Here is a 26,745-nt window from a genome sequence, read left to right on the forward strand (position 1 = left end):
TATTTTACACTATACAAAAGTAACCACATAAACAAGCTATTTCCCCTCTAACTGCATGCCAGGGAAATAGTTCGTCTGGAGGGGTGCGATAATTTTGAAACTATTTCCCTCGGAAAATGCGGGAAATTGAGTGACGTCGTGGGCGGGGCCTGACCGAATATATTAACCAATCAGCGCAATCGAATTACGTCGGCAATTTCCGATCAGCGGAGCCGGTACTTTCTGGACCGACCTTCACCTCGCATTGTTGTTGACAGACTGACCCAACTGTTGAAAATGTGTTGTCTAATAATATTTAGAATATTGTAAGGGAGTTGTCTGTATCGGTATAATAAAACAGTTGAAGTATGGATATTTCGGGATATAGCAAGTTTATGATCCCCCTCGTCCAGGACTATTTCCCTCGGCTTTGCCTCGGGAAATAGTCCTGGCCTCGGGGGATCATAAACTTGCTACATCCCTCATACCCATACTTTAACTGTTGATTATGCTATAGAGGATTCACTAATTCCCATTGTATACCACAATTCACAAGTGTGACAGAATAATGGCATGTTACTCCGACAACATTTTTTGTTGAAATGAGTATCTTTCAAAATGAGCGCCAATTCTGGTAATACCAATCCGTAATTTTTCTGTGACGTCATTTGCCGGCCATATTTGTGTTATGCTATATGAAATCTGTCATATATTTGTTGATGTTATATTCAGGAAACAATCAATTTTAAGAAGTCCGTACAAATGTATATAGTTTTTACTTTACATAGACAGTGTGCGCCATTGTCATTTAACCTCACTGATGCGCAAACTGATGTATCAATTTGATTAATTATGGCTGCCACATTCGACCTGTGATATCGTTGGCAGGAAAAACGAGAGTGGATTACATATTAAGTCACGTGACATCTACGTTAAATCTGCACATGGGTGATATGTTGTGTTGTGGAAGTGTGAAAATGCTACAACAGATAACTTGTCACAAAACTGTAGAATAAAGAATCTGAATCTGAATAAAGAATCTGAATATGTAGACTTCCTGGCATTATTATGTACGTGTGATCTGAGCGCTGAAGTAATAAGTCTGTAGACTTCCTGGCATTATTATGTACGTGTGATCTGGAGGCTGAAGTATTAAGTCTGTAGACTTCCTGGCATTATTATGTACGTGTGATCTGAGCGCTGAAGTATAAAGTCTGTAGACTTTCAGTCAAATTTTTTGTACGTATGTGTGATCTGAGGACCGAGATATTAAAACGGTAGACTTTCTGTCATTATTCTGTTAGTGTGTTCTGAGTTCACTTCATAGACTTATACTCATAGTGGTCTTTTGTCAGAACTACTAATATATACCAGTCATTCTATAGACTATGGTGGACTATGTCAGAACGTATTATACATCTGGTAACATATGTGTGATATGCGATCTATATAAACTATAAAAGAAAGGTGTATATTAGACGTTATGTTTGTCATCCAACACTATAGAAACTTAACAGCAAGGTTAATATTTAGACATTATGTATGTGCGATTTGTACGATTTCAGAAACTTGTGATCCGAGAACAGCATGTATAAAAGTAGATTAACAATGCCATTGGTATTTTGTTGTATGATTTTCAAATTGTCCGGTGAAAGGGGCCAATTTCTCTGTGGGCTGAGCTATTCCCTCCCTCTTACGTAAAGTAAAAACCGAGCTCAGTGTCAACACAATCAGATAAAATAGTTCATCAAAATGAAGCTTCAGGTCAAGGGAATCGAACTGATCATAGCTTCATCACAAGAATTAAATAAACCATAGCGTCAACTTCTATGGATAGACCGAACCACGACATAAACAAATAGGAAAACCAGCTATAGCATCAACATACAAGGATTAAACAGACCTTAGTGTCAACGCACACGGATATTACTGATCATTTCGTCAACACAATGGGATAAAGACATGCAGATATAACGGACCAAATCATCAACGCAGAAAGTTGATACAATCACTGACCAAATCATCCACGCAGAAAGTTGATACAATCACTGACCAAATCATCAACGCAGAAAGTTGATACAATCACTGACCAAAGCGTCAACTCGCAGGTGTAAAGCTGAATACGTATGGCGTCCGTTCGTGATGTCTTCCGTCAGAGTTGGGAAAGCCAACCAGCAACTTTACAGTTGACTATCCTGTGATGTAATGAAGGTCGTACTGTTTACACAGCGTAGATTGAAGTATCCTGTGATGTAATGAAGGCCGTACTGTTTTCACAGCATAGATTGAAGCAAAAACTCCTATGGCGCACCTATGGCGCTAAATCTCCTATGGCGCAAATTAGTGAGACCCATCCTGAGTAAGTAATGTATTGTTCAGTAGTAAGTATGTAACCATTTCACTCTTAAATCATGAAGACAAGCGGTACCATTCACAACAAACACTTTTATTTTGGGAATGTTTGATTTTATCGAGAAAACAAAAATATACTACACTTTTACAAAACCGAGTTCACTACCACAGTATTCACAGTCAAGCAAATGATGTTGAAGCATCTTGGGTGAAACCTAACCCGACAGCAATTGGGTACAGAACTTTTTTTCCCAGGAATGAGGTTGTTATGACTTCTGATCCGTGGATTTATATTTAAGTACACGTGTAGAGGTCGTGTATGGATTATGAATGAACAATAACGTTAGTGTTGTAACCTGTTACGATGAATAATGGGAAAAAATTGTCAAAATTGCGTTCTACATCACACAAATTAAAACAAAAAAAATCGTTCACATACCAAAGTCTGTAGGGTTACAATTAGTTGATTCCCGCTCTCACACACCCGCTTCAGACGAATGACTTTTTTTCTGGGCTCAGTACACGGCCTAGTGCTAGGTAAACTCATCATGGATTCTGTTTAAGGTGTATTGCACTTGATTACGTAAAACACACTAAAACAACAATTATAAGCTAAAACAATTGTAGAATTGATATACAGCGATTACATTGTGTGGTTTTAAAACAATAACCAATACTGTAAATTGTAAATCAAGTTCAATAAAGTACACTCCTTGAACACAATAAAAGCGACATAAAACATAAAAAAATGACATATAACAAAAAACACTCTAAAGGCAACAGGTAACCTACCATTAAAGTTTAAGTAGAACCGTGAGGGCCATGCACACAATAAACAACACTATTCCTCTACCATTATCACCGATTATCATAAGTATATATCTTGCATGTTTCACAAAGTGTTAGGTTGCCATCCGGTAGCTATGCTTCGAAACAGTGGTATTCGGCTACGTCAAAATTATTAAGGTCGCGTTATGCCGAAGAAACATTTCACACCGTACAATGGTTATTGGTTGTACCGAGTAAAATGAATATGAGCAAAAATACATCATAAGTTAAAATGATATCAACATGTGTTGAAATAAAATTCCGGCAGGATAATTTGATTAAAAACAATTTGATTATACACATACATTAAAAATTCATGAGCCATTTTGTTGATTGGATAAATCGTATTGTATCAAATATTATTGAATCACTGTATATCTTCTGACCATCCAATATATGAATGGAGTATGAATGTCCTAAACTCTATAATGTGCACCAATAGTTACTTTAAAAAAAACAAATTTATACAATCACATCAACCAGTATCGACATTTGAACCTCTACCTTTACAACTTCTAACTTAAAAAAAAACAACTTTTAGTAAGGAAAACGGGGATATAACTCCCAAGACCAGAACGCGAAAACTGTTATTGTACACGAAGTATAACATTTAAGTAGAAAAATAACCAATACGCTAATCATATAACACACCTTTACTAACACACACATGGCAAGATTCCAAATCTGACCAATCACATTACCGCTGACCAGTCCAATTACCACTAATCAGTCACATTACAACTAACCAGTCACATGACCAATGATCAGTCACATTACCACTAACCAGTCACATTACCACTAACCAGTCACATCAACACTGACCAGTCACATTTCCACTAACCAGTCGCATTACCACTAACCAGTCACATTACCACTAACCAGTCACATCACAACTAACCACATTACCACTGCTCAGTCACGCCACTGCTGACCAGTCACATTACCACTGACCAGTCACGTCACCACTGCTCAGTCATATCAACACGTATCAGTCACTATACCACTGATCAGGCACATCACCGAATGACGTTGGAGCATTATTTCTATGCTTATAAATACAGAAGCATGTTTGGATATTGTTAAAAACAAAGATACAATATTTTGTAAGACAAAAACACCATTCATTATAAGTTGTAGACCGCATCTAGTCTTCAATGTAGGAAATTTTCTGTGTGTTCGTCAACGTGTTAAATAAACTGAAAGTTGCACAGTTATCCGTGCTATAGAGATACGAATTCACCTCATGGGAAGTGCATTAGTTGAGCACACGTGAACCTACATCACTGTGTGCATGTAATATCTTAATATCTTAAAGTTGTATAAATATATTCTTCACTAACCACTTCCAATGTATGGATGACAATATATCAATATTCACCTTTAATTAATACGCATCAATGTATAATGGAATGGAAAGATATTGAACATGAAAGAATCATTACACTTTACAGCCATTGTCATATCAACATGAAAGAATTATTACACTTTACAGCCATTGTCATATCAACACAAGTCTTTGAAGTGCCAAACTTGCCAAAACGAGATATGCTACACACGTGATGTTAATCGTCAAATCGGGGTTACTCTCTAAACATGAAACCCCTCGTCCAACGAACACAAATCTCTAAACTTGACACCACTCGTCCAACGAACACAAATCTCTTAACTTGACACCCCTCGTCCAACGAACACAAATCTCTTAACTTGACACCCCTCGTCCAACGAACACAAGTCTCTTAACTTGACACCCCTCGTCCAACGAACACAAATCTCTTAACTTGACACCCCTCGTCCAACGAACACAAATCTCTTAACTTGACACCCCTCGTCCAATCAACATAAGACTATATGTGACATGCATTGGCCTATTGAACGGTTTGACATCAGACATCTATCGTCCAATCAATGATCTCCGTGATGGAAGGAACAGTATAACCTGCACAAAACTATTGATCACTACTTACTTGAGTACAGGTGATTCTTAACGTGTCCTCTTATCGGTGTTCATACATAGTTTACCATATACAATCAGTATGCACAAAACCACACCCAGCAATATATTAAAATAATTTCGGTTAAAATTTAGTTTGCAATCTACATTATTTTTTATGCACGTTACATTATCAATTATTGAGGGTAAAAGAAGGAACCTTATCATCGAACGATTAAACATCAAGTGGGGGAATGCATACATCATGAAGTAAAATATCAAGCAAAATAGGTTTTTCTTTTTCTAATAAAAATCAAAATATTTTCATTTTTAAAAGCAATTATCCAATATCATTAAATTAAGACAAAACTGCCCAAATGGTCAGGTAAAGATAATAAGGAAATATGTAATCAAGGCGTTGCATTAATCATCCACTAAACTGATTTTTCACCGAGACGTTACAATTACATATGGAAATTAGCACCTTCATCAAGCGACATATACCAATAAGTGATTAAAGACTTAAAGAAGATAGTACAAAAACTGATGTCTCCGTAAATGCTGGTAAGATACGATTTCATCAATCGAACAACCAAGCTCACATACTTGCCATATATTTTCAAAATTATTTTAAAAACCGTTCATTGAAAATTCTGCAGTCTAATATCGTCCATTGTAAAATTCTTCAGTCAGAAATCGTCCATTATGGATCCTAGAGTCAGAAATCGTCCATTATGGATTCTGGAGTCAGAAATCATCCATTATGGATTCTGGAGTCAGAAATCGTCCATTATGAATTCTGGAGTCAGAGATCAGCAATTGTACATTCTGAAGTCAGAACTCGTCCTAGTGAATTCTACAGTAAAAATATCTCTTTTTGAAATTCTAGGTTCAAAAAACCACTATACTTTCTGTTTATATAAAGGATTTGTAACTACCGTATGTGAGTATTTCAACACTAGAGAATCTACCAAGTCATTTAAAGGCCTTTACAGGCTAAAAGTTACTGTAAACTCTCGTCCCAAGTAAGAAATCCAATTAGAATATCTGTAAATAAATAAGGCTAGCTGCCTGTGCATACTATATAGAACACAAACAAAGTCATAATAAATAAATGACAATGAAAAAATGGAGTATGATCAATTGTGCAGCAGGATGTTCCGAATATTGTCACTGAAACGTTAATGGGTGGAGAACATTCTGATTTCAAATAATGAAATTCATTCTGGATTCTACATGTATTTACACCGATACTGTCATCACGTGTCAATACTGAGTATACTACTGATCTAAAGGAATACATCCACACTCACAACCTATAGCGTATACCAGACACAGGTGTAAACTATACAATTCACAGGATGGTCTCCCTACATTCACATCATTTCTCCCATCAGTCTGAACTGTTTCCTGTGTTACCTGTACGAGATTCCTCTGTCAGCTCTCCGTTACCCCAGATGGGTATTGACAACACGTGGAAAGGAACAATAGAGGATCTTATGACGTAATAGCATTCGACGGTAGAGAACACTTGCAAATCAGGAAAGAAAAACAGATTAAGAACACTTAAAACATATGCTTTCAAGCATGTACTTGAGGGTGGGAGAAAAGAATCATCCCCTTCAGTGATTTTATGCCAGAGAAATCTTAACATAACCATCATAATCCTGGCTTGATGCATGTCTCGGGTTAGACAATCCCGAACATCACCCCTCGGAATGAAATTTCTTTGCCAGACTATCAATCCACCAACACCCCAAATATTAAAACTTAGTTCAAAACACACATCTCTATTTTGGCATCCACACGCTTTACAGTTTTACTCATAGGGGCAGACAAATGAAAATCTTCGTAGAAATACTTGTAGCACCCTACAATCGAGGTGTCAGACCGTGTCGATTAACAATTCAATAACTATATAAACACATAGCAGATTTAAAAAATTAAGTAAAGGTACTGTCATTCTAAAAATAGTTTTGTTAGTGTGGTCACAGCAAAAGAAGAAGAAAGTCTACAGTCAATTAAATAACAACCCTATAAATTCAATTAAAGTGAATAACACGTACCGACCAGAATCCCCAATGTTACAATGGTCATGTCCTATTGTTGGAAACAAAAGGTATGAGTTTATACAAATTCACACCTTTGACCAATCTCTGGTTAACATGAAAAATTACAGTGTTCAGTCTAACATTTACACTGTCATAGATCCACAAATCATACACTCACATCCTTGCATGCAATAATTAACATAGATATCTATTTACATACGGAGACCAAATGAAAATGGAAACATGGTTCAATTCTTAGATAAACCTACGTGATGAAGAGTAACGGATGAACTTTTTTCCGAGTAGCCTGCAACAGTTTACGTCTTCGAGTGGGAATTCATTTGATCCTGTTCTTAAAACGTGCAGTGTAAGTATTTCTTTGAAATGATATTTAATGACTTTGCGAATTGTCACCTTTAAGGTTTATCTGAAATGGCTTGTATGACTCCTTTCTGCAGGAGAGGTCCGTTCTCATCCCTAAGGAGGGCCGGCCAAACCAGATAGTCTGTCTTTTGTCCAGGGTGTGAGTAGAAGTCGAACTTGGTGGCGTCCGCCTCGGACCCGTGTCTGACCTTGAACTGAAGGTACATGGGAGGCTGCTGTACCACCATTTCCCAGCTCAGCTCCAAACACTTCCGGATATAAGACTTAATCTCGTTCACTTCTCGTTCATGCACGTTACGTAAATGGCGAGATTTCTCAAAGTCCAGCTGTCCAAGGAAATCCTGTAATAAAATAATCCGACTTGTATAAGGAATTTTAGGGAAATCATAAAATGTAATTGGAGTGGATTCATGTGGTGTGCCTTCTGCAACGGAATAACTTAATATACTAAGTAGGTGTGCATTAGACCGCTCTGAAATGTGACCTCATTGGAAATTCTACCCGAGTTCGAGGACGACTTATGCATCCAAGTTTATAATTTTAATATTTCCCAAGCTTACTTACTGTATAACTCATCCTTGTCTATGCAATCTAAGATACTATCATAAACGCTGGATAGGGAAGGTAATACAAAACAGATAACACTATGGTAGGCAAATGCATATGTATGAGCAATTGGAGTTTATATTTTGATCACGTTTGTTTAAATCCTGTTTTGACTCCTTGATTAATAAAGCGAAATAAGGTTTCTGTTGAATAACAGAAACCCGGTTACTCTAGAGGAATATCAAAAAGGGAAGATAACGCTGGTAAGAAATTGTTTGAGTGAGAATGATCCCATCAATTTGACGTCGGAGTGGACCCGCTGTATCTCACTGCATGACTATAAGAGACGATCTATGTGGGGCAACAGGCTATAATGAATAGCTGATATAAAATGTAAGGAAAGAAATCCTACAGGGTCGATTCTGACCCCAGTTAGATCAACACAATCTCTAAACCAGAAGTCAATAGTCATATAGTTGTAAACAGTTGTTTTTCATACAGAGACCTGAAAATGTGTTACAGCAGGTATGTGTGGACTTATCCTGATGTGTAGAAAGTAATATAAGACATTTTAAGTTGAGTTTGTGTGGACTTATCCTGATGTGTAGAAAGTAATATAAGACATTTCAAGTTGAGTTTGTGTGGACTAATCCTGATGTGTAGAAAGCAATATTAGACATTTTACATCGAGTTTGTGTGGACTTATATCCTGATGTGTAGAAAGTAATATTAGACATTTCAAGTTGAGTTTGTGTGGACTAATCCTGATGTGTAGAAAGCAATATTAGACATTTTACATCAAGTTTGTGTGGACTTATATCCTGATGTGTAGAAAGTAATATTAGACATTTCAAGTTGAGTTTGTGTGGACTAATCCTGATGTGTAGAAAGCAATATTAGACATTTTACATCAAGTTTGTGTGGACTTATATCCTGATGTGTAGAAAGTAATATTAGACATTTCAAGTTGAGTTTGTGTGGACTAATCCTGATGTGTAGAAAGCAATATTAGACATTTTACATCAAGTTTGTGTGGACTTATATCCTGATGTGTAGAAAGTAATATTAGACATTTTAAGTTGAGTTTGTGTGGACTTATCCTGATGTGTAGAAAGTAATATAAGACATTTTAAGTTGAGTTTGTGTGGACTTATCCTGATGTGTAGAAAGTAATATAAGACATTTTAAGTTGAGTTTGTGTGGACTTATCCTGATGTGTAGAAAGTAATATAAGACATTTTAAGTTGAGTTTGTGTGGACTTATCCTGATGTGTAGAAAGTAATATAAGACATTTTAAGTTGAGTTTGTGTGGACTTATCCTGATGTGTAGAAAGCAAATTTAGACATTTTACATCGAGTTTGTGTGGACTTATCCTGATGTGTAGAAATCAAATTTAGACATTTTACATCGAGATTGTGTGGACTTTTCTTGATGTGTAGAAAGTAATATTAGACATTTTAAGTTGAGTTTGTGTGGACTTATCCTGATGTATAGAAAGTAATATAAGACATTTTAATTTGAGTTTGTGCGGACTTATCCTGATGTGTAGAAAGCAATATTAGACATTTTAAATCGAGTTTGTGTGGACTTATCCTGATGTGTAGAAAGCAAATTTAGACATTTTACATCGAGTTTGTGTGGACTTTTCTTGATGTGTAGAAAGTAATATTAGACATTTTAAGTTGAGTTTGTGTGGACTTATCCTGATGTATAGAAAGTAATATAAGACATTTTAATTTGAGTTTGTGCGGACTTATCCTGATGTGTAGAAAGCAATATTAGACATTTTAAATCGAGTTTGTGTGGACTTATCCTGATGTGTAGAAAGCAAATTTAGACATTTTACATCGAGTTTGTGTGGACTTTTCTTGATGTGTAGAAAGTAATATTAGACATTTTAAGTTGAGTTTGTGTGGACTTATCCTGATGTGTAGAAAGTAATATAAGACATTTTAAGTTGAGTTTGTGTGGACTTATCCTGATGTGTAGAAAGCAAATTTAGACATTTTACATCGAGTTTGTGTGGACTTATCCTGATGTGTAGAAATCAAATTTAGACATTTTACATCGAGATTGTGTGGACTTTTCTTGATGTGTAGAAAGTAATATTAGACATTTTAAGTTGAGTTTGTGTGGACTTATCCTGATGTATAGAAAGTAATATAAGACATTTTAATTTGAGTTTGTGCGGACTTATCCTGATGTGTAGAAAGCAATATTAGACATTTTAAATCGAGTTTGTGTGGACTTATCCTGATGTGTAGAAAGCAAATTTAGACATTTTACATCGAGTTTGTGTGGACTTTTCTTGATGTGTAGAAAGTAATATTAGACATTTTAAGTTGAGTTTGTGTGGACTTATCCTGATGTATAGAAAGTAATATAAGACATTTTAATTTGAGTTTGTGCGGACTTATCCTGATGTGTAGAAAGCAATATTAGACATTTTAAATCGAGTTTGTGTGGACTTATCCTGAGGTGAAGAAAGTAATATTAGACATTTTAAGTTGAGTTTGTGTGGACTTATCCTGATGTGTAGAAAGTTATATAAGACATTTTAAGTTGAGTTTGTGTGGACTTATATCCTGATGTGTAGAAAGTAATATTAGACATTTTAAGATGAGTTTGTGTGGACTTATATCCTGATGTGTAGAAAGTATTATTAGACATTTTAAGTTGAGTTTGTGTGGACTTATCCTGATGTGAAGAAAGTAATATTAGACATTTTAAGTTGAGGTTGTGTGGACTTATCCTGATGTTTGAGTAATATTAAACATTTTAAGTTGGGTTTTTTAGAGAGACAAACAACACTCGGTACTAACACCACCCAAATTAATGATGGTAGAAGGGTGGAAAGCTCTCGATGTCGACCCAGCCAATATTCACATTTCATTTAGGTGTACAGGAAAAGGTCGGTATCATTATTGATAAGGATGGTTACTTTTTCTTAACTAACATTCTCTTTCTACATAAAATGTATTCTCCCTCCGCAAACATCATTTCTGTTTCCTCCTGAAGACATTTTGATTGTTTAATTTTTTTTTTATCATTGTAAACTACAGTTCCTTGCGAACATCTCCAGTATTTACCGGTCAGTTTTACGCGTGCACCTCGCGAATTTTCGTGGTCGTTGCACTTAATAGGATTATCGACTGTAGGGATTCTGTGAATCTACCTAGATTTCCCACCATAACTCCTACACTCCTTTATGTTTACTGTGGGCTCCAAGAGGACGCACACGTCACATGTTTATTTCAACTGATTTTCAGCGAAAATCTACTTTCCGTTATATCTATTATAAAATTAAAACAAAGCAGGAACCCTGAAGTGAAGTACGGTCACGACGACTAAAATAACTCAGGAAATAACCAGCCAGCGTGACTAGGGGTATTTGCAAAAAGTGGCACAATGAATGAAAAAAACTTTTAATCATTGAAACGGTGTTTGTTTTGGGATGAAACAGAGATAGTATTGCGTAAGAAGAATATATATTATATGGATAAAGAATTTTATTAAAGGAAAAAAACTCCATCTTTCCAATGATACCAAGCCTTTTTTGTACACCCATCAAATTGTGAATTTTGTTACAGAAAGCGTGGTGGGGTCTATTTTTCGACATCGAAAGCTTTTTCACTCTCCTAGTGAATACCATCATTGGGGTTGCATTTTTTGTAAATGTCTAATATATCTACACAACATGATAGGTCCAAACATAATTCATGTGGATCTTTACACAAACAAGGGATGTCGCTTTGCTCGTTCTGAATTTAAAGAACGAATGTGTTTAAGACCGTTTCAATCACTACTTGTGTAAAGATGCAATGTTGAAATATGTAATTTAATCTGATTGATATAATTCAGTAATAACCATACATCATAAAGATGGTCGACGAACTCCTTGCTAGGTTTGCGGCGGTACTCCGAGATGAGGTCCCTAAGGACAGCGGGCACGGAGTCCGGGGGAGGCAGCTTCTGTAATAGAGGACACAAACATATAGAACGTACCTTGGGGAGTATAATACTACTTCATATTCATTAGAAATCAATGACAATTCTGTATTACGTATACCTACCGCCGTGGAGGTCCTCCGGGACAGGCCCCCGCGGACCTGGGCCGCCGTGGGGTTACACAGGAGTGACCAGACCATATCTATCTGCTGGCGGGCTATACGGCGGCAGTGTAGGTACACCTCCTAAAACAGCAAAAGCAACACCTGATAAAAGTCCTTATAACATTAAATACCTCTCAATCGAAATTCCTAAAACAAAAGTAAACAAAATACAACTACAACACAACACCAAATACCTCCTAACCACACATACCTCCTAAACCACAAATGACGCCCCAATGATCATATATACTGTGGCATATGTACGGAAAGTCGATCTAAACCCCTAAAACATGTTAACACCTTAGTTTAAGTCCAAATATAGCTGTAACAAATTATCAGGTCCCTCAAATCGATTTGAGGGCTAGGAAAACAGTAGCACCAATGTATGCTGTACCCCCTATGACGATATTAAAACTAAATCGTGGCATCCACAAGTGTGTACCAACAGTAGTAGCAGACGAGTAAATTGTGTGTATCTATTACAGGTATTATGTATCCCATGAATGCGTTTTTCTGTTATCAGATTTAGCGAGCAGCAAACAGCCACGTGCATCAAGTTTCAAAATACCACAAATAAAAACTTATGCAATGTACCCATATAAATCTGAAGTCTAGTTAATTTAAATATTTATAAGGTACATCGTATATTCTATGACAAATTCATCAAACATGACTACACAAGAACGAGGCATATCTAGGCGTGTAGACCAGACACCCGCGAGACTACAGGAGATCCTACACGTTTACTATTACATAAGAGGTGTCGATCGATGGAGCGGTTTATGATGCTGGGGCTGAACTCCCTGTCGCCGCATCACGAGCCAGTCCTAAATACACCAACATCAATAAACATCAACATGCAAATGTCAAATAATGGGTATAACAATTGTTTTGTTACCATGAAACATTTGTTTGAACGTACCAACTGTGAAACGATTGTCTGAGTGGCCAACAATTACGAAACATTTGTTTGTGCATACAATCAGCTTTATATTAACATGTGCCCCCCCTCACACTTTCATACGGGTTTGTGTAATGGGGACAAGTCATGATGTAAGATCAAGTTTGAAATATTACGGAAATTCCCGACGGAACTGTTTGAAAGCACGAACTTGTTCCCGCAGCTGTTTTGCCAATTGATAAACAGTTTGTTTGAACCAAATTAGACCACAAACAAGAGGCCCAATGTGCCTGAATCGCTCACCTGGTATTAATCTCACACTCTTAATCTTAAAAGTGGACTAAAGTACAGCTACAGGCAGATTATCAGTGTTTGATTCATAAGAAGATTTAAACATATGACGCATGTGACATTGAATATATTGAGCAAGGACATTAAGTTGAACAGAGTTTATAGTCTCTCAACCCACCATGCTTCTGCCAAAATATCATTATCCTGGACATTTTTGTTAAACAGAACGAGTCATTTAAATATTTAAACATACAGAACGAGTCATTTAAATATTTAAACATACACTGTATATTGACCACTTTCACCTTGAAAATGGGTGAGGGTCATTCATTTGAACATAGTCCTTCATCCAAGCATGTTACTGGCCAAATATCATCACCCTTAGTCTTTTGCTTTAGAGAATAAATCTTGTTTTTAACATATTTGACACCTGTGACCTTAAATATTTGTCAAGGTCGTTCATTTGAACAAACTTGGTAGCCCTTAACCCTTCATCCCAGCATTTTACTGACGAAATATCATTACCCTAGGCCTCTTGGTTATTCAGGAGAAGTTGTTTAAAGGTTTTAAACATAAACACCTTCGGGCCAGGTGAGCTAAAAATGATTATATACATTGTAATATTTTGGTTGCTGTGTTTTGTAGTCATCTTTTGTCATTTCTTTTTTATTCGTGAATAGAGAAATTCATGTTGTAGAGAAAATACAATATAATCAATGTTATGTTTTAGTAGTAACTGTTGTAGGCCTATCTTTCACCAACTACAGCTGAAATGAATTTCACCGAATACAAATGAGTTAAAACTATCATATTGAACTTACACGTACTCAATAGATTTTCTCCACGATGAAATTTAAAATACGTGTAAAACATCATTTTATATTATTGACGGATTGCTTTTTACCGTGCAGAAATCCATGAGGATCTGAAGAGCCTTTTTCTCGTCCCTCTTAAAAGTGGTGTTCAGTTTCTCGTACGCGCTTGCCCATTTATCGCAGTACAGTTCCTTGTGAAACCTCTCTGAGATCATGATCGGAATATCTTCATCAACTTTCATGGTGACGAGGTTGAAATCCTCCCGAGCTATCACCTCGTCCGCCGTGGCACTCCGGTACCTGTGGTATAACATATCCATGTACTAGGTGTTCTTTTTCTTACATGCTGACAAATCAATCAGCTATCAAGCAATTTGCATTCTCTGAGGTGAAAAAAACAAAAATGTTTCTTCCACAAAAAGTGGAATTATATTCTGCAGTAACAGAAGACAAATGTGTGCGATACACCACAGATCAACATATATATATACATATTTCAAAATTACGAACATCATTTGAGAAACATAATCATTTAGATTTGCTCCAAGGCTGTTTCAAAACAAATGTACTTTGCTCAACATTGTAAAATCCATTTCCTCTTTCTATGACTTGTATCGAGACACCAACACTGGACAGTATATGATACCTCCAACAATCAAACAACATAACCAAACAACGCCAAAAACAAACAACCTAACACTGTACATGGTGCAATTATAATGTGTCCCAATTCTACAAAACAAATGTTGACTATTGATAAAATAGCAGCCATTATTTTGATCAGTTTCTTAACAGTTGCATAAGTCCAAGAACAGGGAGATCACATGTGGAAAAAAAAGCAAATTATGAGTAATATATATTTTACTCAGCAATGTGCCTACAATCGTTTAAAATGATAAGTTTGACCGACTAAAGAATGGTATATTATGTTTGTGTTGGCTGGAATCAGAAAAGATGGTATCGTGTCGCTTATGGCGCGGAAAGTGCTCATATCCAAAAATATTATTGCATAACCCAAAAGAGGATATTTCATAACCTAAACAATGTATGTTTGCATATCAAATATTATTTTTTGCATAAGCGAAATTTGAATTTTGCATACAAAAATAATATTGGTATACAAAAATAAATGTGTATGAGACACCAGTATTCGTTTTAAAGTATGCAATAATTCTTTTTTTCATATATGCAGAAAGATTTTTTGATATGAAAAATTCGTATTTTTTTGGGATGCAATATTACATGTACATACATAAATACATAAACTGCCCACAAGTACACATTTCGATTGAAAGTTGAAACATGCACTTTTCAGCCAACAGAGTGAGAGCAGACTCTATAGGAGAACATGTCAAGCCTTCGGTGGACTCTTGTATTTTAACGACATGCACAGCTTGAATATAATATACATGTATTTAACAAAGACAAGGCTGCAACTCAAGTAATGAAAAACTTAAAGGAACCAATATCTGTGGCAACTGCAAAAAAATACATCGTAAAGTATATATTCTGCTCTTTATGAACATTTTGAAACAAAAACAAATCAATTTGAAAATAAATGAATAGCAAGAATTCGGAAGAAGGTAACTTGTACCCTGTACTTACAAGATCTTCATTAGCCTGTGTATAAACAGCGACAGGGACAAATTAAACAATTGAACACTAAACAGTAGACACACACAAGCCTGTACTTATACCCTACAACCTAATAGTCTGTCAAAAATATCAGTTCAATAATATACTAAAAGATTAAGTTTGGTTTAACAAGGTTTGACGTTCTATTTACAGCTAAAGTAATTTAAGGACGAGCCAAAAAGAGCATCAGTATACAATGGATTACTGAATTATGGTGTCCATTTACACATCCGGGTAGAGGTAACAACAGGGACCTGAGAATTTGTCACAACTGTATTTGACCTAAACTGAGGTGTTCAGAGCAGTTTTACCCGTTTTAGGGGTTTATGTCAATTTTTCGGTAAAATTTACATCCCTAATGATGGTATATAATCATTGCGGGTGTTATTTTTATCGAATACCCCTAAAATTACTCTGACCACCTCAGTCTAGATCAAAATATAGCTGCAACAAATTCTCAGGCCCCTGTGGACTTAACAACTGGCACTCAACCCTTTTCTCCTACCACTGTTCTCAGCTCGGTGTTTTCTCACGGAGTTGTCTTATGTTATTATCATTGCTATTTCCATGTCTTTGTTAAATGATCACCAACCTCTAGATTTCAGATTACAATAATAGGACATGCTGAGATGTTGGACATATCTGAACCTACCGTTCCATGAGATCCTGATATTTCTGTCGAATGTCCTTCATGTCTGCCTCCAACCTTGAGTATTTATTTTCCTCTTCCTTTAACCGAGCTGCTGCTTTTTCGTATCCTGACGTTATTTCCTGTAATTCCTCTTGTTTCAGCGTTCCAAATTTACGGGCTTCCGCTAGCACCCCATCCTGGCCCTTCAGCATTGCCATTTGGTCCTCAATGGTGTGTTTCAGTTGAGCTGTTTCTTCAGTGTAAGCTTCAACCTGGGCACGAAGTGCGTTCTTCTGGTCCTCGATTTGCGTTAGCCTTAGCTCCATGTCGGAGTAAGAGTGTGAGAGCGCGCCCACTTCCCTTGTCAAACTGGAGTGGTCTTCCTCTGCCACCGACAGCCGTTGGACCACCTTCATTGAAATCGCTTCCATTGCCTCCTCATCGTCCTTGCTGACCTCCAGACGTATGATTCTACATTCTAGTTCCTGAAGACTCTTGAGCAAACCCATGACATCATCGCCTATTTTACCCCGATTCTCTTCAACTACTGCTAATCTTTCTGATAATTTTTCATCTTTCCGTTCACGGTCTAAATCCTCCTCGATCTTCTCTACCTTTTCCACGACTGGTTCGTATGCTGAACACACCCTATCTAAATGACCGATGGCCTCAAGGATTTCCTCTCGACCTTTAGCATTGTCCAAATCATTTTCATGATCACTCCTAGCCTGAGAATTAACATAACTTTCCGCTCGAGCACGCTGAGTTTCCACTTCTGCTAAAAGATCTTCCTTCTCCTTTTTCAGAGCTACCATTTCGACCTGTAAGTTTCCTACAAGTTTGGCCGATTCCTCAGCCTCTGTACTCTTCTTTCGCTCTCCGTCCTTAAGTTCCTCTATTGTGATTTTAAGTCGATCATTCTCACGTTCCACCTGTGCTATGCGCGTCCTTATTAAACACAGCTCCGGTTCATGGTCCTGAGTCGACGCCGGCGGTACGGCATTCTTTGCAAAGTTCTTTGGTAGGTTTTGTTTAGCCACCTCCCCCGTCGGGGCGATGTTGTCCGGTTTGCTCTCCCCGCGACTCTCCTCCGGTACGGTAGCCTGGTCGCCGTCCGCCCCGACCTTAGATTTGTCCTTCCTCTGTTGAAACTTCTCGTGGAGCTCCTTGAGTAGTGGGCTAACAGGCTCCTCCGCCTTAGCATGACTTTCTTGGGCTTTCTCAACCTGCCGAAGTTTGGCATTTTCAATATTCACCTGAAAGTACACAAGTTGATCTAAATTATGTAACTAAATCAAGAGGCCCAGAGGGCATGTATCGCTCACCTGGATTTCTAAGCAATCATGGCAAACTATTCTCCAAATGAGATCCAAGGGAAAAGGCCAGACCCCAAGGCCAATCCTTGTAGCTTATCTGTATTAGAATTTTCATGCCCATCAATTTTATGTATGGTTATGGGGTGGGGATATCAACTGTTTCCAAGCTGTGACTAAGAAACTAGGTCCCTAGGATTGTGACCAGACCCGAGGATCAATTATAATAGCATGACTGCATTCGTCTTTTTATGCCCAGCATTTGTATATGTAATTTTGGGGTGGGGATTTCAACCGTTTCAAAGTTATGACCCAGGGGTTAAGTCTGCAAGGTTGGGGCAGACCCTGTGGTCAATTCAAATATCATGACTGCATTCGTCTCTGTATGCCCCACCATTTTGTACAATTTTGAATCTCTACTACCTAGGGATACTCCAGTCAAATATGGTTGATAACCATCCCTTAGTTCCAGAGAAGATGTCGCTTAAAATATATGGCCAAATAACCCTTTTTGACCCCGCCCCTAAGCCCCCTTAGGGGTCAGCCCCACCATTTGTACAATTTTTAATCCCTGCCTCCCATGAATGCTTCCGACCAAATATGATTGATATCCATGGCATAGTTCTACAGAAGAAGTCGTTTATATATATATATAGCAATATAGCCAAATTGTCCCCTTTTGGCCCCGCCCCTCAGCCCCCTAAAGGGTCAGCCTTATCATTTGTACAATTTTGAATCCCCATCACATAGGGATGCTTCCAATCAAATTTAATTAAATTCCAATCAGTGATTAAGAAGAAGTCGTTTGAAGAAATTGTTGACGTACAGTCGACGGACAACAGACGACGGACGGACGGACGACGCACTCCACGGTATGGCATAAGCTCATACATTACGGTGAGCTAATACATTATTCTGACGACATGTTTTGTCTTCAAAAACGAAAAAGAAGATATAAAATAAACAATATAACATTGGATATTTACTTACTATTAATATTTTTTAGAATTCTGTTATACCCCAGAAATAACAGAATAAAAATAAAGTTTATGTCCAACTATTTTATGTTGAGTATTGCATCTTGCAAGATATCTATTGACGTTTTTTTAGCCAGGTTTGCTAAAATCTTAAACTAAACCAAATATCCTTCCTTGTTCTACACAAACTGTTATTGATTTATTTATACGAATGAAGTATTTCTATCCGATAGTCATGAGTTTATTCCTACCGAACTATGAGCAGAAATCTACACAGTACATACAGTTGCTCTTCTGTAACGACTTGAATACGTCTGATTTCTTCTGAGCTTCAAATTATTCAAGCATGCACGAAAAGATTTCATCAATTTCCCTTCTTTAGACATCTAAATTGTAAAACAATGACAACAGACACACTTCAAAATGAAAATCTGAACAATCCATCCACTTTGAGAAGCGATCCGTTACATTGGGTTCTCCCTGCACTGAATCTATAAATTAACAAACGTTCTGTAGTATTGTTTACAAGAAGAAATACTAAATAACATGCATTACTTGATAAGATCGATACCTTCCGCCTTTTCCTGAATGAATGTTGATATAAATACGATAACAGCAACCTTCTAACATACCGCAGGACACAAAACGTCAGATCTACTTCCGGTTTTTCCATGACGTCAGTTCAACGTCATCTTCTTTACGCGCTAATAATAACGTAGAATCAAAGAAACCCTTCCGCGCCAAAATATAGAACAAATAATATCGATTACAACGATCGTTAAAGTGACTAAATGTAGAACAGATTTAAAAAAAAAATGATTTGGATCCCTCTTTGTAAACTGCATTTTTTTCTTTTTAGCTATTTGTCGTTGTGTAACGTTAGTGCAAAATTAATGGCAATATACCTGGAGCGGAGACTTCTTGACAGGTTGTGCCTCCTCGGGTTTAATTTCCTCAACAACAGGGGTTTCCACATCATCTTCTTTCTCCGGGATTGGCTCTGATTTCCTCTGTACGTACGAGACAAAAACGACAGTATTACGATTGTGTAAAGCGGTATAATTTTTAATCGATACGTTGAAAACATAAATATGGGTAGATGTAAGCAATAGTCAGAGTGTCTACCGATTTTTGATGGAGGTTTACATTTACAGACGAAGTCTTCAGCAATTATCATGAATCTAACAAAGGCAATCTACGATAGTGACGTCACAAAGACCCATGCCAAGGTCAGAAGTTCAAGTTGCTAAACAGACCAATGCTATTTTGTTTAAATAAAATATTTTATTGATTGATTGATTTATAAATATATATTTATGTATATATACAATGGAAGTTGTTTATAATATGAGAGACTTTAACTATGGCCGCTTTCGTTTAACAGATTAAGCCGATTCAACATGTTGAACCCGGTAAAAAACCGACGTAGATCGAGATCGAGACTGGCCTTCGAAAAATAAGGTAAATGCTGCTTGTGAGGTACGAGTCGTGCATGGCGGAAACTTAACAGCGTAGTATAGCTAGTATTACAATATAAAGCTAGGTTGTCAACTCAGATTCGCATTGTGATAATAATGTAATTCGAAAATCCCTGCAAGGCATTCGGTATTTAGTAGATCTCTAGAGAAAATTTTGGAAATATGTTATTTTTAGAATAACAGCTTATCGGTGTAAAAATGCACAACAGCAAGCTGTTATATTATGGGATAGATGTATTTTACGCTGGGGCTCTTAAGTCGGAGGAAACCGGATAACCTAGAGAAAACCGTCGTGAATGGACATGTAACCCCATACCTTTTCAAGTCCGAATGGGGAATCGAACCCTGACCGACTTGGTAAAAGGCAGAGTGTATTTTAGGAAATGCCATACAACTGAATGCATGTGAGAAATAAACAACTGATTCATGGTTAAAAGAGCACGTTTACTGCTATTTACTTGAGAGAAACTCAGAAACTGTGTAGGGGTAGCGGTGGACAAGTGGTTAACGCGTCTGACATTCTGCTACCACTAGCCCTCCACCACTTGGTCGCGGGTTCGATCCCTACGTGGGGCAGTCGCCAGATACTGGTCGGAGGTCGGTGTTTTTTCTCCGGGAACTCCGGCTTTCTTTCACCACCAACACCTGGTACGTCCTTAAATGACCATAGCTGTTAATAGGACGTAAATCACAAACAAACAAACTGAAACTGTGTCTGTTTTGTCATTACTTCAATTCAATATGATGTGTGTAAACTGTTTATAACTGTAAGGAGAGGGCGCTCATAGGCTTTGCCTGTTGCCCAATTCCTTTGTATCTAAGATCTAAACAATAAATGTTCTGAAATGAAAACTGTGTCTGTTACGGAGGCTCAAGTGTGTATGTTTTATACGGACGTTTTGGACTGTTTCAATCGGATAAAGGAAAGCGGCCTCTGTGTTGTGAAGACGGCCTAGAGGCTGGTCACATTGATCGCTCCTAACACTGACCACAGCGTTATTCTATACATGTATTTAACGGTTGCAGATTCCTTAAACAAAAGGTCGATATGTGCATGTTGCTATACTTATGGAACATAGTACAAACACGCAAAGAAAACGCTAAAAATAGAGCTTTGCTTAGACAAACATGGACATCAGGAAAAAAGGCTTAGCAACTTTCTCAAAATTTCCGCATTCATTTATTAAGCGGTACACGCGGAATTTCCGTACGCAACGACCACTGTGTTCAATTGATAGAACAACCAACCACTAACATCTGCCCTTAAAGACCATCAGCCTTTAGTGTTCACATTGCTAACGCTCAAATTTTAGTATTCATAGTATTCTATGTACAGTTGTAAACTCAATACGTATTAAATACAAGAGGCCCAGAGGGCCTGTATCGCTCACCTGGATATCTAAGCAATCATGGCAAAATATTCTCCGAATGAGATCAAAGGGAATATGCCAGACCCCAAGGCCAATCCAGGATCAATTCTAATATCATGACTGCATTCGTCTCTTTATGCCCAACAATTGTATATATAGTTTTGGGGTGGGGATCTTAACCATTTCAAAGTTATGACCCAGGGGTTAAGTCTCCAAGGGGGGGGCAGACCCCAAGGCCATCCTGGAAGCATATGTGCATTCATTTCTTTATACTCAGCAATTGTATATATGGTTATACGGTGAGGATCTCAACTGTTTCCAAGCTGTGACTAAGAAACTAGGTCACTAGGGGTTCAGTCAGACCCCATGGTCTATTTATTCTATTATCATGACTGCATTCGTCTCTTTATGCCCAGCTTTGTATATCTAGTTTTGGGGAGGGGATCTCAACCGTTTCAAAGTTATGACCCAGGGACTATGTCTCCAAGAAGGGGCCAGACCCTAGAGCCATCCTGGAAGCAACTGTGCATTATTCTCTTCATACTCAGCAATTGTATATATGGTTATACGGTGGGGATCTCAACCATTCCCAAGTGATAAACTTATTTTGACCCCACCCCTTAGCCTGGGGGGTCAGCCCCAAAATCTGTACAATTTTGAATCTCCGCCACCTAGGGATGCTTCCAGTCAAATATGGTTGATATCCATGGCATAGTTCCAGAGAAGAAGTCGCTTAAAGCAATATAGCCAAATTGCCCCCTTTTTGCCCCGCCCCTCAGCCCCCTTGGGGGTCAGCCCCACCATTTGTACAATTTTGAATCCCTACCACCTAGGAATACTTCCAGTCAAATTTAGTTCAAATTTAATTAAAACTTGTTCTACGAGATTTCGAAAACGTCTGTTTCCTTTGCCAAGCAAATAGTGCAAATGACCGGTGTCTCGCCTCTAAACCGCTGAAACAGCTCACTATTCACCTGCTGCCAGACTATATAGCGATGCATTTCGCTGTATCACACTCTGATACTACAGACAGTTAGAGGACGGGTAATATGTTTAGCCATTCCGCCCCTTAGTGGAGGTTAAATTGGGATCAAGAAAATGACTCGGCTGGTATCCCCCTCGTCTCTGTTCTTCGATTCCTTTCCCTCCTTAACCAGATGGATTTTCTTTATTTTCATCAATTTCCTGTTTGTCTTTTTTTCTAGCACTTTACAGTTGTTCCAGGGATGTCATGTTTATTTTAAAAGAAATAGACAAATATTTTGTCTACTTTTCGACCAAACCCCTTCTCCAGAACCTCCGATCATTTTAAAGATAAATATCTAAAATCGTAAGTATCTCGCTAGCATCTCGTACATTTTCAGTGGGTGAAGTACTAGGTACTTTTTAATTCCACTATTAAGTGAAAAATTAAAGGCGGTTCAAATGTCACTGTATCTTAAGTGAATCGAATAAAGCTTTAGTACAACCCCTTAATTAGTACTATCAACTGAAGATAAATTCAGCTCGTATAGGTTAAGTAGGCAATAGCAATCAGTTTTTTTAATTCTTATTTTCTGATTTCGTTTAGTTAATGAAACTTACATAGAATACATAATCAGCAAGTATTTCAGGAGTACATCATAACAGACTCGTGCCTGTTATTTAAGTTTTTAGTATAACAACACTTTTCCAACGTGATAAAACGAATGTTCAGGTCTTATCTCTGTATTCTCGTACTACTAAAATATAGCTAATGATTTAAGTCTAAACTTACATAAAATTTGTATCTCTCAACTATTTCCCAAAATGTGGATGGAAGGAAGAAAGGGAATGCTTTAACATTTTCCCTCCCACTTCATTGGCTTGTTCTTAAAAATAAACGTGTCCCTATATTATGTATTTGGGAATGAGATTAAGATTATTTTATTATCTTATCCATGTAATATACGTCTCTGTCTTCTCCAAGTTGACACCCTCCCCCCCCATCGGATTTTAGCTGACAGCCATTGGACAAGATAGGTCTGTGGTCAAGGGTCTCTATCGTATCTTACCCTGAGGACTTGTACCGTTAGTTCTGAGATAACGCTAGATACTAAAGTGCCATGAAGATAAATAATAACCGCTCCCTTTCATGTGAACCTAAAATTATAGCGAGCTGTCGTTCAGCTCAAGACTAGTTTAATGACATGCATATGCACTAGGACCATTTGTTAAATAGCTTTAACGATTTTTGCCCGTTACGCTTGAAATGGTGTTCTTTGCTTTACTAGTGATTAGACTATAGACGTTATAGACGCGAGTCAAGCCTGGCTTATAGGGGGTGATCAGGCATTGTCTCAGGATTCCAATACCAATGGGATTATAAGTCTATACATTGCACGATATTTCCTCACACGTTATACGTATAACGTGTAATAATGTCTAAAAATACATCAGAATGTCAATACATGTATATATGCGTATAGCTAAGTCTAGTATCGGTGGCCATGCAATTAAATCAAAGACGTGTATATTATATATATATATAGTCGCCGATGAAATAGAATGAAAAAGCATAATCATAAAATTAAGAAATACACTCAAAATGTTTGTTTGACATCGTCTGCTTTATTATCAAGAATTCAATGTTGATATTAGTATTGGTTAGTACAACCAATGACTTACACCAACATTAGTATTTAGTATACGTCTCAGCGGCGAAGTAATTAAGTAGATTTACATATCTACGTGTATTATATATATAGATATTATGTCATATTATATGAATATCGATTACCGATATAGATCTGTAACAATAAACTATGTAAAACACTGACAATTTCATGAAAACAGCAGTAAGGTAGTATAGAGAGGCATGCGAACGTATAAGCCAAGGACTTGTGTTCGTCCCCACGAACCGTGTACACGGCCATGTGCGTCAGTGAATATTGTTTAGCCTCGCGTCATTTACAGTTACCTATAGATCCTACATTTTGTTACAATGCTGGATTAGGTAGTGTAAATCGTCAACAATCACATACGGAGTCTATGTCGATTTCACTCACACTAACACATGCCGGTAGTCATGTGACCCGAGTCACATTTCTATATTTATGGCAGATGCTTATGTGTATCGCAGCGTATATTTAATCGCACACATACACACACGCGTGTACCATCGTTTAACTCATCCGTCTTACCTTCCTGTCTTCCGGCTCTTTTCCTTTCTTCTTTTTTGATTTCTTCAGTGGATTTTTGCCCCCGATACAGGAGAAGAAGGCCGACATGATTTCTACTCACGCACGATTTTGCCGGGCCCCACTCGATCGATAGTCTGTCCTGTGCTTCACGTTATCCTTAGATAGCGATGGTTTCCGGAAATCCAGCATTAAAATAACAACTGTGTCTATAAATAAATCCTTATCATTTATGTATCCGATCTTTTGTGTAGATACTAAACTCAGATTACTGTGTTTTTACATCAAGAAGTCCGGTATAACCCAAAGAAATGCACATCAAAAAACATGGTCGGCACTTTCGATATAATATAGTGCACATTTTGCTACCAACCTTGGCCGGGGAGCGGTTATTACTTGTGTCGACAGTAAGAAAATCGATAAATGATGTATTTTCTTTGTTCGATCACAACATATTTGAAGCTACTCAAGCTAAACGGCCCTTTATTTCTGCATAATTATTACTCAAGGAATATTCTTAATATTTGATGCCGATATCTCACTACTGGTGAAAAGACCCGTCTGATAGGCAATGCACATACAAATAATTCTTGTAATCAGATTTTCTGTCTCATTTGTCATAATGACTAACTGACTTGATGTTATATAAGCGACCAGTCTATACGCCATTGTCGGCAGCAGATCATACGGTATAGTACTATAAGTAGCCTCAGACGATTCATACATAATACATTCCAAATTCTCCTCATGGTTAGTCGTTTTTTCGCGCAGTCGCATACCTTGAAATGGTATATTTTGAAAGCTATCATTGTAGATATCAGCAATGACCACATGTTAATCCACGGCAGTTTTATCTTCCGAAATATTCTTACTATTGTCACTCGAAAACCGGATACCTGAATAATGGTACAACTATATAGGCAGTTATATATATGGGTCAAAGAAGTAATATAGACGGTAAAATCCCATATAACATTGGATCCTAATGGAGGTATGTCCGTAGGATACCAATTACTTAAAATATTATATGGGGCAAAAAAGTAATTCCAACAGTGTGGACATGTTTAGGTTGTCAAATTTTCGGAGCGATCCGCTCCTTTTTCAAGACACAGTGAAACAGAACAGTTAGATGAACATATACATCATATTACAAGAAGATAGAATTGATATACTATAATTGAAAATATAGCTATTATATCATGAAAATATAGCTATTATATATATATACATATATATCAACAGCTTTATTTGGACCTAAACTAATTTAAGGTGTTCAGAATAATTTTACATGTGTTGGGGGTTTAGATCGACTTTCAGTATAAACGGCCTATAATAATACACTTCTTGGTGACTGACGATTATTAACGTCGTTGACAAATAGCACATGGTTATCGTGTTATTCGATGAATACATTCATTACTTATTTTTACGTAAGACCTTGTGTTACATATGATCTTTCAAGCGATGTCATCAAATGATATGATGGGAAAATATCGCAGATTTACAGATTATATTATGACGTCACAATGGGACAAAACGGCAGAATGTTGGACCTTGCATGTAAAATGTGTGTTCGCAAAAAATCTTGATTAGAGTGTGACAAAAAGGATATTGGATTTGTTTTCATTTCATCAAATTCATTAAGTCCTCTTTTTTCATTTTAGCTCACCGGAAACTCCCTACTATGATGATTTTTTTTTATTCGTTTAAAAAATTGATGCGAAAACATAGATCAATTCAGAGAACGTTACGTAAGAGAGCATAACACCTGGAAAAAGGGTATCGCGTAGGTTTTCTCCGGGTGATCCGGTTTCTTTCATCCTGGCCAATATTATACTCAGTATTAGTATTAGTATGAGAAACCTTTTTCTTAAAGAAGGAAATTTTCACATAAACAATTAATCGATTTAACCCATGATATATGTAATATTTGTTTCCTCATCTATAACTGAGCTCAAACATCCCCTCCCCTCCCCTCCCAGGCTCCCCCCC

The 26,745-nt window shown here is 37.3% G+C and overlaps 1 protein-coding gene across 2 annotated transcripts; it reads right to left on the reverse strand.

Annotated features, from left to right (window-relative positions):
* Positions 1-2,409: 2,409 nt before the first annotated feature.
* Positions 2,410-25,120, reverse strand: LOC110447128 (myosin-9-like). Of its 2 annotated transcripts, XM_021492595.1 has the most exons (8): positions 24,757-25,120; positions 19,653-19,757; positions 16,479-17,713; positions 15,797-15,811; positions 14,281-14,491; positions 12,146-12,265; positions 11,946-12,044; positions 2,410-7,865 (listed from the first exon to the last, which is right to left on the reverse strand). In XM_021492595.1, exons 1-8 carry the CDS (start codon positions 24,841-24,843, stop codon positions 7,557-7,559), a joined length of 2,181 nt encoding a protein of 726 aa, XP_021348270.1. In that variant the 5' UTR covers positions 24,844-25,120; the 3' UTR covers positions 2,410-7,556. The 2 variants fall into 2 exon arrangements, with proteins under 2 accessions (XP_021348270.1, XP_021348271.1); XM_021492596.1 differs by lacking the exon at positions 15,797-15,811.
* Positions 25,121-26,745: the final 1,625 nt, after the last annotated feature.

Source organism: Mizuhopecten yessoensis, unplaced genomic scaffold, assembly GCF_002113885.1.
Source record: "Mizuhopecten yessoensis strain PY_sf001 unplaced genomic scaffold, ASM211388v2 scaffold3229, whole genome shotgun sequence".
Lineage (NCBI taxonomy): Eukaryota > Metazoa > Mollusca > Bivalvia > Pectinida > Pectinidae > Mizuhopecten > Mizuhopecten yessoensis.